Here is a 17754-nt window from a genome sequence, read left to right as displayed (position 1 = left end):
GATGACACCAGGTCCCATTGACCCTCATGTACAGGTTTTCTGCCGGTTTTGTCACAATAGAGTGATCATTACATAGCGATATGACAGCTTTGGTTCGGCATGTGTAAGATTGTGTTTTAAAAACACTACAAGAGGATCCAACACCGGACATTCAGAGGCGCACTTTCACTATTTGTCAAATAGGCTTACACAACAGAGTCATCAATGAAAAAACTTTTATCTTTCAATGTGAGTCATATCCTGTTATGCCTGCCTTATATTTGGTACCAAAAATCCACATATCCCTTCAGGCACCCTCTGGACAGCCTATAGTGTCTAGCAATAGCTCAGCTTTTGAACCAATACATTTCATTGATGACTCTGTTGGGAAACCATAGGGATCACATCATGAAAGGCAACACAGATACCTAGCTTCGAGAGCTCTGCTTTCAAGATCTGGGATCCCAGAGTTCAATAGTCACCCACACTGGAGAGCAGCCGAATCCACGTCCAGCCAAAGTGGGCCACCAACTGGGCCAGTCCCAGGGCCTGGACATCATCTGTTGGAAGCACCCGGAAAAAGAATGGAAATTGAAACTTGTCTTTCAGCAGGGGACCTGTTGGGAAATAACTTATCTGAAAGATCAAAGGCTTCAATGTAGGGAAGGGGCAGGTCAGATCTCCTAAAACACAGAAGGCAGGGAATTTCCCAGTAGTATAAATTAATATAGGACTATTTTATAAGGGTTCTAGGTACCTACTAATTGATCTAGGCACTAGAGACCCTGAGTGAAAATGTATCTTCTCCATGCAAATAAAAGTATGTGCAATGTTCACAACATACATACACGTAGCTGGATTAAAAGAAGGGATTCCACCAGGGTGTTTGTTTATGTCAGAGGAGGAGTAACCATGTGAGTCTAATATTAAAAAAATAAGCGTGGATAACTTACCTGCCTAACGTTAGTCAGATAAGTTCACAGCTGAATATCCTTCATTAAAGTCATCTGGGTAAATGTAGCTGGATAACTTTAAAACTTAACTCGCTCTATTTGAATATCACCAGTTAGGTTTGAAAGTTATCTGGGAATGTGTTAGAGATGTCCAGAGTTAGCCAAATATTTTATTTGGCTAAGTCTGAATACTGGAGTTAGCCAGGTAAGTTTATTCATCAGCTAAATGAACTCCACCCCAGAATGTTAATTACTTAACAGGATAAATTTTCTCCAGATAAGTTGCCAAGATATTCAAAACTCAGGATTTATCTTTTGAATATCAGCTTCTGCATGTAGAATTGAATTTTCAAATCTGCATGCATCCTTTTAGCACTGTTCCTCTGAACACATAAATAGCAGGTGCAAAGCACTAATGGTGCTTTTATATCCAGCTACCTTGTAGTTAATTTTCCAACAAAAGCTATTCATGTACTTTGAACCTAGGCAGGCTCTTGAAAACTGTCCCCATTATTTTTATCATCATTACAGAGGTCTGTATACTGCTTTTTTCAAAGAACGTGTAGAGAAACCACTACTACTACTTAACATTTCTATAGTGCTACACGATATACGCAGCATTGTACAAATATACAAAAAGACAGTCCCTACTCAATAGAGCTTACAATCTAATAAGACTAATATACAGGACAAGAGACTTGGGGTATTCATAAAGCAAAGCAAAGCAAAGAAAAGAAAGATAGCTAACAAGACTAAAAGCAGACAATCAGGCATAAGATTTAAAAGTAGTTTCAAAAAGGTGGGATTTAAACATGGCAAGAGAGGAGCATGACGCAGCAGCTCAGGAAGACTATTCCAAGCACACGGCGCAGCCAGGTGGAAAGCTGGGAGTCAGGAATTAGTGTTAGGGGAGACAGGCACAGATAGGAGTGATTTGTCTGATGAACAGAATCAACGAGGAGGGTGAGAGAGATAAGTGCTGTAGAGTGAAGGCATTTGTAGGTGAGAAAGAGGAGCTTGAACTGTATGAACGAGCAGATAGGGATCCTATGCAGGGAAGAGAGAGAAACAAAATCAATCAGTTAAAAAATGTAGAAAAGTTGACTAGGAAGAGCTGCTGGAAAGCTGTGACTACATATGCTCTTAGTCTGGGTAACAAAATCCAAGACCTGCAGACCCTAATGGTGGAGGCGGACTTGGACATTGTTGCGGTTATGGAGACCCGGTTCACCGATTCTCACGAATGGGATACGGCCATCCCTGGCGATAACTTGCTAAGAAAGGACAGAGAGGACAGAGAAGGGGGAGGAGAAGCTCTTTATGTCAAAAACAATATACAAGCAACTGAATTGCAAGGGACGTGGGGTACAGAAGAAGCATTGTGGGCCGTCCTAAAAATTTTTTTTACTGGTGTGATCGACAGGCCACCGACTCAAACAGAAGAACTGGACAGAGAACTCAAAGAAGACACCCAAAAGGTGGGAAGGAAGGAAAAAGTGTTGCTCATTGGAGATTTTAATCTGCCAGAATGTGAACTAGAGTATCCCTTCTTCGAAATCTAAAAGGTATAAAGATAGTGGATGCCCTTCAAGAGGCTCTGCTCATACTTTGATGCAACTCCAACATTGTTCTCTGCTTCAACGGCAAGGCATAATGGGGAATTGGATTCAAACAGCAACCTACGCAGGCCCTGACTTTTACATTCTGGGAAACTGATAAGCATGGGGGTAAGCTACATGGCACAGCAGATACTACCATAAGCTTGCTGGGCTGACTGGATGGTCCTTTTCTCCCGTCATTTCTATGTTTCTATGAATTTTAGTGAAGACAAAATTGAGTGAAGAGCAGTATAGAAGTACAGAAATATAGAAAACAGTTCTACCCAGTTCAGTAGATAGATAGAAACAACAACTAGTTAATTAATTAGTTAAGTAATTGAACAGGGATTTGGGACCCCCAATGATTCTTCAAAGTCTCCTTCCTTTCCAGAGTATACCAGAATCCTCTTCTCCTAAGTTAACATTGTACCTTGTTGGTAAAACAGTCTCTGGCATAAACCATCTTGTCCCCTGGATCTAGGATAGTAGACCTCTGGTTTTTAAGGGTCCCTCCTGAAACCTACGCCAGCTTTCAGTTTCCACTCCACTAGAGATTTAGCACCATTTTCTCGACAGAGAGCAAAGGCAAATCTACCCCTTTCCTTACAGGAACAAGGAGAGCTACAGCCAGATGCTGACTCTCCCTTACTCCTCTCTGTTCATGTCTCCTTCCTCTAGTGCTCATCAAGAACATAAGAAATTGCCATGCTGGGTCAGACCAAGGGTCCATCAAGCCCAACATCCTGTTTCCAACTTTCGTAGAAGGGCCTTCCATATGACACTGATATACTCCTTTGGATACTCCCAATCCTGGAAAAAGCTACATTATCCTCAATAGCAAAGGCTGAGTGGGTCTTGCACTATTTTCAGCCTGAGGAAAAAAAATGTGAGATCTAAAGGGGAACACATTTTTTCGTTATAAACCACCTTTTTCCATTGGTAAAATTTACCATTTAGCCCTACTCTCTATTTTCTATCTTTTAACTAATTGGCAGTCCACAATAGGACACTGCCTCCTATCCCATGAATTTTTAATTTCCTAAGAAATCTCTTATGAGGGATTTTGTCAAATGTTTTCTCGAAATGCAGATATACTATATCAATTGACTCAGCTTTATCAGCATGCTTATTTATACCCTCAAAAAATGTAGTAAATTTGGGAGGCAAGACTTCCCTTGACTAAATTCATGTTGTCCCATTAAACTATGCTTATGTATATATGTTCAGCAATTTTGTTCTTTATGATAGTTTCTACCATTTTGCCTGGCGTAGACATCAGATTCAATGGTCTGTAGTTTCCTGGATCACCTCGTTATCCCTTCTTAAAGACTGGCATTACATTGGCAACCCTCCAGTCTTCAGGTACCATAGATGATGTCACTGCTAATTTACAAATTTCCAATAGCAGGTCCACAAGTTAATTTCTCAGCTCTTTCAGCACTCTGGGATGTATACCATCTGGTCCAGGTGATTTGCTACTCTTTAGATGTATATATATTTTCTTGTCACTGAGGTCAGTGGTCCAGGGGGAAAAGGCCAAGCCACAGTGACACACTGACCAACAAACAATCTCACACACACAATAAGGCCAAAGCTGTGCAACTACTATGTATGTAGCTTTAGCTAAGTAACTAAGCAGCACTAGAACAGAGACCATCAGCCTACAAACAAGCAGCTGAGGCCAGGCACAGAAAGATGCCCCTACCTAGCAGGCAGGCGCTAGCTGGCTGGCAGTGGCTGCTACTGGCTACTGGCTAGCTAGAAGTAGCACTAGCTTGAGCTTCCTCTCAAGACTGACACCTGCTGCAGCTATCAATGATTGCCTTTAGAAAGACATTCAAATGAAGAAAGAGTTCTTGTCTCCTCAGTTTCCACAAAGGAAAGAAGCAGAGAACCAGAGCAACCCTTATTTTATCAGCTATTAGACTGCTATTTAGTCAAAAAGGATGGATTGGCTAAATCAAAAGTACTTCCACCAGTCACCATGTACCTCTCTTATAAAAATGAAGCAGGACTGAAGTGCAGTATGCACTGCATTGCATGTTTTTGCTTATGCCGCTGCAGGTGACTTCTTGACCTTGATGAATCAATATAAACTTTACTTGTTTATTTACCCTTGCTACCAGGCACTGTGGCAGGTGGCGTACCATCATCCCACACAATGCCACCTTGCCACTTGGCAGCATGAACATTTAACTTAGGAGACAGCAAATGGGAGGTACAGAACCATATCTCTAGCTAGTGAACTGCTCCCTGAAAATTATACTTTTTAACCTGAATTGTAACTCCCATAATTGTTCAGTAATTCAAGTTACTGTGCAGGTACTTTAATTTCTGTGCGGTAAGTCCATTACTGCGCGGTAACTCTGTTTCCGCACAGTAACACGAAATATCAATTTTTCTAAAATTTCGGCAATTGTCTTCGTTTCACTAGCCTTCCGAAATGAGACGAAATATACAATTTCATTGCAATTGTCTATTTCATTTTAAATGAATTCACATCCGTATTGTTTACATCATAAAAGCAGTAATATGATTTGCAAACAATGAGTGATTCACATCTTAAGAAGGGACCTGTGTTGTCCTGAAAACTTTTCTACTGCATCGTCTTCTTTTGGTGGTCCAAATATTACAAAATACAAAGCTTCAGCTTTTCTCCATGATCTCCGGGGCTCCTGGAACTGGAATATCAGGCAATATGGATGAGTATGATTTCTACCTTTAGCCTTTTCATCTACTTTTTGTGCCTTGTCCCATTCCCTAAGAGCTGCTCCCGGGTGTTCAATTCAGGTCTCAGCAACATGATGTAACACTTGGGGAAAAAAATGCAAATGAGAATCCCTGCACTGGAAGAGATGATCCCAAAGACCTCCACAGCGACCATGTCCTTCCCCTGGGTGCTCAAATAGGCTGGAACAAAGGACAACCAGACACTCAGGAACACGAGCATGCTAAATGTGATCCATTTGGCCTCATTGAAGCTGTCAGGCAATTTACGTGCAAGGAAGGCCACCAGGAAGCTGGCACATGCCAAGAGTCCCATGTATCCCAGCATGCACCAGAGGGCAACATCTGAGCATTCATTGCACTGCCATATGATAATGCCTGTCTTCAGTTTCATGTTCTTCTCTGGGAAGGGAGGGCAGAGCAGCAGCCAAGTGGTACAGATGAGGATCTGAAGAAATAGGGAAGCAGAAACAGTCAAAATGGGTACCCTCGGTCCCAGCCACCCCCTCAAATTACTGTTGGGTTTGGTGGCTTTGAAGGCAATGACCACCATGATGGTCTTGGCCAGCACACAAGAGACACAGAGGACGAAAATGATACCAAAGGCAGGTTGGCGAAACAAGCAAGTCAATGGCTGAGGATCCCCAATGAAGAGCAGAGAGCAGAGAAATGTCAGCACCAGGGCACCCAGGAGAAGGAAGGAGAGCTCCCGGTTATTGGCTTTGGCAATGGGGGTATCTTGATATTTGATGAAGATGAATAATATAGCAGCCGTGATAATGGAGCAGGCAATGGCAACAATAGCCAAGATGATGCCCAAAGTATCATGATAGGAGAGGAATTCTATTCTTTTAGGCATGCATTCACTTCTTCTTTCATTGGGCCATTGATCACTTGCACACTGCCAACAGATGTTGGAATCTAGAAATCATAAAATTGGACATTTATGATTATTGGTGAGAAAACTTCTCCCTGCCCTGATAATGAGAAGGTACTTTCCAGTAAATCAGCAGCTGATATCGCCTTACTGGTAACAGAAGTACCTTGTCAGAGTTATACATAATGTTCTTATCTCTCTGTTCCATCAATTCTCTGTCCTAGAGACCTGGAATGTACTGATATTTAAAAAAACTCTTTTGTAAATTGCAGATTGTAATGAAGACATCAGTAATGTGATCAGGTGAAGCAATAATGGGTTGCAGCCTTGCTTGCTACAGGAAGTTAAGATAACGTAGAAGAACTTGCTCACTTCACTTAGTGGTAGCAAATAATGCTCGGAAACCCGATGATTAAAAGGTTCATTCCTGGGATTTCTGCAGGAACTTGAAAATATCCGTGCTGAATTTTTAGCTGGGTGGTGGCATCTTCAATCCAAATGGAGCTAGCCGGCTAAGTAAGAACTTAGCCAGCTAGGTCATAGACTTTGAAAACCGATTGGGCTAGCGCAACTAAATGTACCCCTCTAAATCTCACTAAGTGGCTAAATTTAGGCAGTCACATTCTGGGTGGGCTGGGAGGCGGGGTTAGGGTAGGGTAGAATGTCAGCGCTTGCCACCTAATTTGGCAGTCCAAAACTGGGTGCTGCAACAGCAGGCCTAAATCTGTCCAGCCACCCTCCCTCCTAAGTGTAATTTTGAAAAAAAAAAAAAGTCTGGCATGCCTTCCCTCTCATTTTACTGTAAAGACATTAAAAGCTTGTCCCCATGACTACCTTCCCTCCCTCCCTCCCAATGTCCCCCACAGTGAAAATATCTATATCTATATAAAATTATCCCAGCCGGCCACTGCCTTGCCTCTGGGTCTCCTGACTGTAATAAAAAATAAAGAAAGAAAGAAAGAAAGAAAAGAAAAATCCCATGCCAGACAATCCTCTGCCTCATCCCTGCTGTCCAGAAAAGGAGAGAGAGGTGACTGGGAATTCTCTGCCTCCCTTTTGATTTTTCGGACAGGAAGGAATCATTAGCTGGGTAACCCAATCGCTGTAAATCTAGGGAGTCGAATTTTGAACCAACAGGTCACAGATCCATTTGTAATGTCTTGTGGGCAGAAAGTAGCTGGTTATTAATCTTTGCAAGGTGCAGTCATAAATCCAATAAATACTCTGCCCTATGTTTATTTTTTTTTAATTTGGATTTATTACCCACCTTCGTTGTGTATAAAAAATTCACCCCTAAGCATTTTACAGTACATTAGAAGTAGCCGCATATGAACCAGGTCATATATGCTCTGTACCTGTTGTGTTGGAAATCTCCCCTTCGGCACATGGGAGGCAGTCGAAGCAGCAGAGGGGCCGTCCCTCCTGAGTCGCCTTCCTGTAACCGGGAGAGCAGTTCTCACTGCACACGGAGCGTGGTACCTAAGGAGGGGGCAAAACTTGAGAGAAGGAAATCTCTTATAGACCTATACATATCGTAAATGTTAATTTATCGAAGGGGATGATGTGAAAGAGGACATTAAGTTTATAGGATGGTGATCGAGCATTTGTGAACAAGAGTAGGTGCAGGTACACGTTTTGTTAAGCCTCAGCTATGGGCACCAGGGCAGGTGTAAGTTCCATATTCTGATGCTAATGGGAATGGTAACATACATCACTGATGCTCTTGTCATCAATGGACCAGACAAGAGTAAGAAGGAGATTGGCCTTGGTTTTGCTCATTGATAAGGCTTAGAACAGAGAAAACAGAAGAAGACAACCAAGGAGAAAAGCATAGCAGTCCTTTAGTCACTTAGGCTTGCATTTTTCAAGACGTGCCTTTTCTGTGAGCAAAAATAATATTATCCTGCCAAAGTCTGAGGGGCCCAATGCAATATCACGTGCGGTAAAGCGGGCACTCATATTGAGTGCCCGTTTTCCTAACACGTGCACATCCACCTCTCCTGGGCGCCCGACGCCAGGAGACGTGGCTGTGCACCCATAAGGAAAATGGGCGCTCAATACAAGCGTCTGTTTTATCCCGCCGCAGATAATTTACATGCACAATATTCACATGGTAAAATCGGCCTGGAGCATGTGGATTGTGCGTGTATATTGTGCTGCCAGAATTTTTTTTTTTTTTAATCGAGCCCTTACCGTTTTTCCTTAAATTTTAATCACTGCTTGCATTAGATCTTAGTTTCACAAGGATAGTAATTAAGATGAACCACATAGAGCAGTATTTTTAGTTTTTTTCATGTGCCTTTGACTCACCGTATGACTTAACACCAGCCCCGGCGTTAAGTTTGCCAAGTGAAAAAGGGCACGTTGGGCGACCGGCGATTTCCTGCATTGCAGGGTAATACCTAATAGACTCATCTACATGGAACTTTACGTGTGATGACCACTATTAGCTACATGCTTGTTTGGACACGTATTTTGGACACACTAATCCCCTTAGTGCATCGAGTGTTACTCTAGCACGTCCAAAATGTGCATTCAACCTGTGCACTTTATTGCATTGGTCCCTGTGTAAGTGGATTTTTAGGCATGTAGAAGTAAGCCGTGCTTATCATAGAAAAGAAGTGTTCTGGGAGGTATTTTGGAAGCTACATTTGCTAACTGCTAGAAACTACATGAGCACACTGAATTTATTTATTTATTTATTTATTTATTTTTAATTTTTATATACCGAAGTTCTTGTGGGAATTACAAATCACTCCGGTTTACATAAAATGATGAACTGCCCAACAGCGGATGGGGGCTTTACATAGAACTGTAGAACATAAGGAACAATAAAACCGGATGTCAATTTAACATGGTAATAATAAATATAATATAATATAATATGTATATACAATTTAACTATTTAACGTAGTAGAGATGACCTGTCAAATCTACCATATAGATACAATAAGAATAATATAGTGAACTTATGGATTCAAAAATTGATTGAGCAGTTGTGTGAATTTTAGGCGTATTATAGGCATCATTTTGACACTTGTATGGGTATGTGTGTACTTTTAGCTGCATAAGAATCTAATATTCAAACATGTGTACCTTGTCTTTGAAAAATAACAATATTTGTTTTGCTGTGAGCTTAAAACAACCCCACGTGCCCTATCGAAAAGTTACCCCTTAGAGCAGTGGTATTATTTCATCTCCAGTCCTCAAGAGTCGCACACAGGTCGGATTTTCAGGATATCCCTAATGAATGTGCATGAAACAGATTTGTGTGCACACTGCCTCAATTGGGAAGCAAATGGGATTGTTTGAGCCAGATCACACTGGGAAAGGGAGTTGATGGCGAAGTTGCCAGCCTTGGGTTTCAATACTAACCAATACCCTGCAGTGCTTCCTAATAGATTGCTAGGACTAATGGTCGATTTGGCGCATTGAGAACCTTGGGGGATTACAACAATTACGAACTTGTCCTCAATTCATTTTTTACCACAAAAGAAGAAAGATTGATGCTGTAAATGCTCAGAACCCTTGCATTTGCTGGAGGGCAATATATCATTTAAGTTGAAAACATGCCGGAGTGGTCACTTGGTACATGCTCCAGGTGAAGGGAATACCAGCAAAGAAGGGATGTTAAGTAACTTGCTCAACACCAAACCATGAAGACTTAGCAAAGGGATACCTGTTCAAGTATTATTGGCTTCTGGGCAAGAGAAAAAAATATTGGGTGGTGCACACTTGAGTCAAGCAATAAGAAAGGTTTGAAGAGAGCTGGGTAGAAAGGCTGCATGATCTTCTCAAAATGGGGATAATATTGAAAGCATTTTGATTGTTATCTCTGGGCCCTCATAGAAGATTCTATGAAAATTCCTACTTCTTCTTGTGCTGTACCTCTAAATGTCGTGTATGCCATCGGATGGCGCTGATGTCAATGGACAGCTCCTGCCCTCCGGGCGCCCTGGAGTCAAAGCTTCCCACCTTCACATCCTGGATAGTGCCATCCGCCTGCAGGTGCCAGTTGATGATGTCAAACACAGCAGGTGGATTGCCTTTGTTGTCAAAATATATCTCTTCCCCCATCTTGTTCTTGAAGCACACCTTCTTTATGTAGTGCAGGAGCTGGGGAGAAAAGGCATTACATGCCATTGTCAAGGTCTAGACATGCAATGAAACAATTATTAGTTTTGTTAATGCCAACATAGTAAATTTGATTATCCTAAAAGACCTTGGGCCTGCATCATTGGAAATGGAAATATTTTTTTGTTCACGGTGAATGGTCATAGCCTTGTTATTTAATTGTCCCACCAACTCAAGGGCTCAGAAAATAGAATGACTGAAAAATATCATTTGCATATTTGCTTGGGCATTTATGAGTCAATTTTCAAAGTGTATAGAATTAGACATCTAACTTAGAAAATAAGGCTCCCAGATTGGAAACTTTGCAAACTGTGTAGGGCTGAACGCCTAAATTTAGGTCTGTAAAAAGTGGTGGTTACAGAGCAGAATTAGGGTAAAGAAAAACAGTTAGCCACTTAGTACTGATTTTCAGCATAAGCCACCTAAAATAGGTACTTAAATCTAGGTAAATCAAATGAAGCCCTAAATTTAAGGACTTTAAATGTTGGTGAATTTTCAGTTGAAAACATAGGTGTTTAAATTCAGCTAGAAATCCACTTAAATTTAGGGATTGATATTTAGGCACCTAGTTTAGGAACTGAGCATTTTTTAAAATTCATGTCAAAGTTCTGACATAAAACTTACTATTTCTTCTCACCTGCCATGGTTTGAAATTCCAGATGTTGGCACATGCGCTGTTAGTAAACGGCCCTTCCCCCGGCACACAGGAGTGCATATCCCACAGGGCGTGTGCTACAGAGTAAGCAGCATTATAGATATTATAGCTGATGCTTGTGTCAAACTCACGTGGATTTTTTCTTAGGAACTCTTCCAACTTTTCAGCTCCGGTACACATGATCTTGGGTGTTTTGATATCCAAGGTGGTCAAATTGTCCTCAGAGTCAGGCCAGTGGCATCTGAAGATCTCCTTCCATAATGGTTTGATAAATATGTCTCTTGGAGAGTTGGAAGGATGACGCTTGAGAAGGAACTCCTTGAACCCCGGCATCTCGCCTTCATGAACTGCAAACCCAAGGGCTCCACTCAAGAGATAAGTGTATTCTCTCTTTAAGAGGTGGAAGGCACTTGACCAGTCATCAGAAGTGATCCACACCTTGCCTGTAATGTTTGCTCTAGATAGTTCCTCTATCACTGGCATGAAATAAGAATATGAAGAATAAACTAGTATGACATTGGCTGATGATTCTTTAATCACCTCCATGATAAGCTTGATTTTCATGACTGGAGAAACCATAGGGAATGTTTCATGAAAGGCAACACAGATGCCCAGTTTGAAGAGTTCTGCCTTCAAGAGTTGGGATCCTAGAGTACCGTAGTCACCTGTGCTGGACAGCAGCCCTACCCATGTCCAGCCAAAGTGGGCCACCATTTGAGCAAGTCCTAGGGCTTGGACGTTATCACTAGGAAGCATCCGGAGAAAGGATGGAAACTGGAACTTATCACTCAACATAGGACTCGTAGAGAAATAACTTAGCTGAAAGAGCAGAGGGTTCAGAATAGAGAAGGAATGGTCAGATACAGGAACCTGGGAATTTTCCAAATGTACATTTTGTTTATTATTATTATTATTATTATATTATATAAGAACACAAGGAATGCCATACTAGGTCAGACTATGGTCCAAAAAAACCCAGAGGTAAACTCTCCATAAAAAAACAAAAGCAGTAGTGAATGAAGAAGGACTATAAGATGTACAAGGTAATTCCTAATGAACTAAAAAAAATTCAATCACTAAAACTGAACAATAAAAAGACAATTCATCATCAATAGAACAAATGAAATTGTAACTATAATAAAGAGTAAAATTGACCCACACCTGCATTGCTGGTATGAAAATTGAGTTCCACCCCTTCCGTCCCTGTATTCTCCAGCTCCACCCCACTCTCCAGCTCCACCCCTTGTATGGAAATTCAACTCTGTCCCTCTCTCTCCCTCTACTCTCTCTCTCTCTCTGGAAATTGAGTTCTACCCCTTTCTCTAGCTGTACTCTCCAGCTCAGCTCCTCTCTCTCTCTCTGAATCATCCAATTCTCTGTCTACTACCACACAGTACACCTGAGGTCAGACTACACGCTCTTTGTTTTAACTGTCGTTTTGTTGTATTATGTTTATATAATTATGTATGTATTTTATGTTCATCGCCTAGGCCTTTATTGTGTTGGGCGATTCAAAAATTTTAATAAATGTAAATGTAAAATATAAATCTATTACCACATATCTCAATTACGCACTTCCTACACTTCACAGTATTTCCCTGTCCTTGTATGAGCTTTTAATGCTAGTGAAAAAATAATCTAAAAATTGGTATAAATAACATAAAAAAAAATTGATCTAAAAACCTGTCATAGCCATGTTTCAGTATACAATGCCTGCATTAGGAATAAAAATACATAAAACTAAAATGCCTAAAAATTCCACCTCAGTCAGTTTTATTCTCAAGCAGGTTATATGTTATCTGTTCTGTATTTTTTGTCAACGCTCTCCTTGAGGATTAGGCCAAGTGGATATTTTGTCTTACTGTTTCGCTAGTCTATAAGTGCTTGCTTGAGTCTTTATCTTCATGCCTCACATTATTACTGTGCCATCTATCTCCACTGATAAATGAGGATATTATGGATAAGAAGGCCGTGTCTTACCTGCGGGAGCCTGTAAAGTCCTAGGACCCTCGCCATAGAAATGGAGGAGGTCGATGTGCATTCCCCAATGATGGCCGCCAGCGATGACTGGCTCTGACAGCAGTAGTTCAAGACATGCCTCTCCTGCCCTGTCAGCATCCACGCGGTGCCCTCCAGGGATCTTGTGAACGAGTAGCAGGTGTCGTAGATCTGGAAGCCCAGGCTGATGTTGGGGAGGAGGGTTTGGTCTCGGTTGATTTCATTGATGGAGAACACCATGGCTTGCACCCAGCCGTATGCCTTGGTGTTTAGTCTGAGGAACAAATAGAATTCCTAACTCAGCAGGTGTGTCACTACTATGGGGGTCATTTTCTGATCAACTGTGGCTACCTCAAGCTTATGTGTTGCTGTTCTATGGCATATGTTTATCAGCTTAGGGTTCAGGTTATGGTTTTTGTTTTAATTCTAGCATATTGCATTCGGGTTTTTGATTTGAATTTTTATGACATCTGATCCCGTTCTCTAAGAACATATCCTTGATAGGTTGTTTGGATTGTTTACTAATTCTTGGTAAGAAAAATTAATGAATGAGCTGCTTAGGTATCAGAAAATTGCATATTTTAAGGATAAGCTGTTAATTTTTTTTTTTCATGGAACAGGTTTTCCCAGTCTTCTTAAAAAAAAACTGCTTGCTCATTCAAAACTTAAGCACCATGAAAAGGGGTTTGCCCAGCAATAATCTGGTAGAAACCTGGATCCTAACCTATAGAATGGTCAGGCTGACTCCTGCAGGTGAAGCTGGGCTCGTGATTATGACATCATCAGACGGTGGACCAGGCCCAGTGCCTGTCATGATGATGCAGTGTAAGGAAAAGACAAAGGCTATGTGAGGCTCATATGACACAGACGAGCAGCTAAGGTGGTCAATGAAGGTGGTGTTTCATACGGAAACTAAGGCAGGTGTGAGCTGGGACATCACAGAGCAGACACGCACTGTCAGAGACACAAAACATGGCAGCACCTGCAAAGTAATCACAGAACAGAGAGAAAGGCACACACACACACACACATGGGGAAAATCTGCTGGGGACATTCTTGCACAAGAGACTTTTAGAATATTTTGAGAGACTTAAGATGAAAATGAATTATACACTGCTCACAGATTATGTTAGGCAGTGTATCAAATCTAACCAATAAATAAGTAAAGAGGTGACATCTTACATATTGCAGAGACTGGCCTGTCCTGGGACCTGGTTTTCTGGTCTCAGCCAGTCGATGTGCACGGGAATTATTCCCCCAATCAGGATGTCCCCGTCTTGCACGAAGCCCACTTCCTTCTGGCTCTGGAGGGTGCAGCTCCGGGACAGAGAGCTGCAGAGGGGAGAGGGCATCGCCAGCAGAACCATCAAGCCCAGAAGAGCCATGGTACAGACTGGCACGCGGAGAGGGCTGAGGAAATAATAATCAGCGGAAACATTTGAGACAATCATATGAGTTCGGTAGCACAAACGAAAAGTTCTAAGCCACGGTCTTCCGATGTGCACTGACAGGTCAGCTCAGCAGATGGATTTAAGGACTGGTCCCGGGAGGATTGTGCCCAACAAGCAATGACCAGAGCAAAAGTACATTTACTTTTTTCCTCCTTCCCCCCAAAGAAATTCTGCTTTTCTCCCTCTAGCTAAAATATAACAAAGGGCATGTAAAATGAAAATCTCACACATAAAGGTGTACAGCATTTCTTGGTCCCTCTGTGTGTGTCTCTCTCACTGTTGTTTGCTTTCTGGCTTTTTGCTCTTTGACTCTTTTCCTCGCTCTCCCTTTTAATTCCCTCCTTCTTGCTGTTGTTTATTGACCTCTTGTGCCCTGAAGCCTGCCCTCATGGGCATGTGCTAATGAACAGGAGAAAGCTCAGCTTTGGGACTGCAACCAACAACACCTATGTTACAGATCTGTCATCCTTCTGGCCCTAATTATGTGCACGCACACAGGACTGCAAATGGTATGGAAGACAAAAAAAAAAAAGTAATACTAGAAAAATACACACACAAGAACCAGGAAAAAAAAGGGAGATCTTGTTATAATACCTGAAATCTATATTCCCTGGCCGTATCCTTGTAGTGTTCGGACTGTCAGACTCTTCCCGGTGACTCCCCAGGTCCTGACGTATCACCACAGTGGTGACCTCCCCCGGATCCTGCCTGCATTTATACTCGTTCCTCCCCACCCTCTGACAGGGAGAGATCTCCCTCCGGAGAGAATTATCCTGTGATTGTCTCTCATTTCTTCCAGATCCCATCGGAGGAGGAAGAGAGTCATTATTCATTGCTAATTTCCATTGATTACGGCTGAAAATTGCAAAGCCGAGGTGAAGGGGATGTGCAGAATTCTTAATTGCTGATAAAAACACTATTAATAATTAGGATTTATGCCTTGCACTGGATTCCAACAAAAATGTTTAAACTGCCCTACTTGAATGATTCAATAACAAGTATTGAGGCTGCAGCAACCACACAACCAGATCAGCCTGGCTAGCTATGATGATATAATTGACTGCAATGACGGAATTAATTAGCCGCTGAGTCTGTGTGGCAGGCTGCAAGGACAGTAATAAATGGAAGTCCTAGCAGAAACACAGGCACTCGTGTAGCTGGCTCTGTCTGGCAGGCTACGCACTTCACATGTCAGCCGGGATAGTGCAGCAGGTTGGGGATTGAGGGGGAATGCCATCCAAAAGGCCACAGGAACTTAGGAGTACAGATATTTCAGACTCAGCCTCCCCAGTATTGGTACCCTACTTTATAGAAATAAGATTCCAGCACAGGCTATTAAATCCGGGGGGGGGGGGGGGGGGGTTGGAGGGACTAGCTGAACACTGGACGAACTGGTGGAAGAATCGGTGAAACCGGTCAGGGCATGGGCGCGAGCCGGTTATAAAATTCCCTGACTTACGCAGCAGAAACCCGGTTTGCGTAGTTGGACGCACCTATTAGTAAAATTAGACGCACATGTGTGTGCAACTGAGGTTGTTTTTTTTATAATGTATGCATAAATGCATGCATGTTATAAAATCACCGCATCCCTGGGCGTGCATCAACCCTCACGCGTCAATGTTCGTCCGTGCCCCTTTGAAAGTTACTATAACACTCTTGGATTTTGAAAAGTACGTGTATAAATCTTCCCCAAAATTTCCAGTGCACACGTTAGCAGGTGTAATCCTTTGTGGGTAGTCTTGGTGGGATAATGCTCAAAGTTAACATACATGTGTAAATGCGCTTCAAAAATTGTTGTAATCTATGCACATGTTTGCCAACTTTCTTATGTGGGCTCTTACAAAATTGCCCCATAGAAGGGAAGGGTGCTGGATATGAACTGAATGAAGAATTTCATAGGCTCATCTACCTCGGATGAAGGAAAAAGATGAAAAAAAAACTGTCTTGAGCAAGGAGAAATATCTTAGAAGAGGTCACACTCAATGGTTGTCAGCTGGGATATGTCCTTGGAAGCATCGACAGGAGACATGGGCAGACTGCATAGATCAGGTATTCTTTTTCTGCTGTCATCTACTAAGGTTTGGTACAAAGCTCAAGAGGACACATGCAGCCATGCAGTAGTACTGCAATTTATTGAGTCTAGTGGAGGATGTGGTTAGGACAGTTAGTGTAGCTGGGTTTAAAAAAAGGTTTGGATAAGTTCTTGGAGGAGAAGTACATTAACTGCTATTAATCAAGCTGACTTAGGGGGTCATTTTCAAAGGAGTTACGCATGTAAATGTGACATACTATCGTAGCAATTTTCAAAAGCTATTTACTCGAGTAAAGTGCACTTACTTGAGTAAATCCTATGGACAATTCAATGGCATATATTGTAGCAATTTTGAAAAGCCCACTTACTTGAGTAAAGTGTATTTACTCGAGCAAAAACCAGTTTTGCTCGAGTAAATGCTTTTTAAAATCTACCCCTTAGAGAATAGCCACTGCTATTACTGGCATCAGTAGCATGGGATCTACTTAATGTTTTGGTACTTGCCGGATACTGATTGGCCATTGCTGGAAACAGGATGCTGGGCTTGATGAACCCTTGGTCTGACCCAGTATGGCAACTTCTTACGTTCTTAGTTTATTTGTGCTTGGGTGTAAACGACAGTTGTTTGCAGTGTGGTTTATTGTCTGATTTAGGTGGCCACTAGGATGGCCCTTATTTTTCTACTTTTTAAACTCTTTGCTCCCAACCCCAATCACTTTATATTTATTTCCTGCCTTATCTTCTTTCCAGCTTGTTGCAAGCTTCCAAGTTCTCTTACCCTGTTGATTGTAACTTTGACTCATTCCTACCTATTGTTTATCCTTCGTTTACTTGAATTGTTACCCCAGTTTTACTCTTGTTATTTGTAAACCGATCCGATATGGTTATTTACTATGAAGGTCGGTATAAAAAAAACTGTTAAATAAATAAATAAATAATCTTGCTCCAATCTATGAAAAAGTGCTCCTTGACAAATTTCAGCTCAATTGAACTATTTTAAGGTGACCCCCCGAAAGCCTTAAAGTTTCAAATTTCACCGAAAATTGGTTTTTCTTATTTAAAACGTTTGTATTTCATTTTCAAATGTTCTTTGGGAAAATAATAATCAAGCATAATTGAAAGACAATTTTATTTATAACTATTTTCTTCATACATTTATTTACATGAAATAAAAATGTCCAAAGATATTGAGCAAAAATTGAAACCAAAAGAAAAACACATACTTCACAAAATAACATCTAAAATGGAAATAATAACAATAAAAATGTAATAAGATTGTTCCATTTCCTCGTAAGTTCTCTTCTTCTCTCTGTTTCATTTTCTATATGTTCCCGTCTATTTTTTTTCACT

At 41.4% G+C, this 17754-nt stretch overlaps 1 protein-coding gene across 1 annotated transcript; it reads right to left on the bottom strand.

Annotated features, from left to right (window-relative positions):
• Window positions 1-5264: 5264 nt before the first annotated feature.
• On the bottom strand, window positions 5265-14306 carry LOC115077441 (extracellular calcium-sensing receptor-like). Its single transcript, XM_029579732.1, has 6 exons — window positions 14104-14306; window positions 12904-13195; window positions 10906-11742; window positions 10023-10250; window positions 7490-7613; window positions 5265-6178 (listed from the first exon to the last, which is right to left on the bottom strand). Exons 1-6 carry the CDS (start codon window positions 14304-14306, stop codon window positions 5265-5267), a joined length of 2598 nt encoding a protein of 865 aa, XP_029435592.1.
• Window positions 14307-17754: the final 3448 nt, after the last annotated feature.

This window comes from Rhinatrema bivittatum, chromosome 16 (assembly GCF_901001135.1).
Source record: "Rhinatrema bivittatum chromosome 16, aRhiBiv1.1, whole genome shotgun sequence".
Lineage (NCBI taxonomy): Eukaryota > Metazoa > Chordata > Amphibia > Gymnophiona > Rhinatrematidae > Rhinatrema > Rhinatrema bivittatum.
This window is presented reverse-complemented; position numbering and strand designations above follow the sequence as displayed.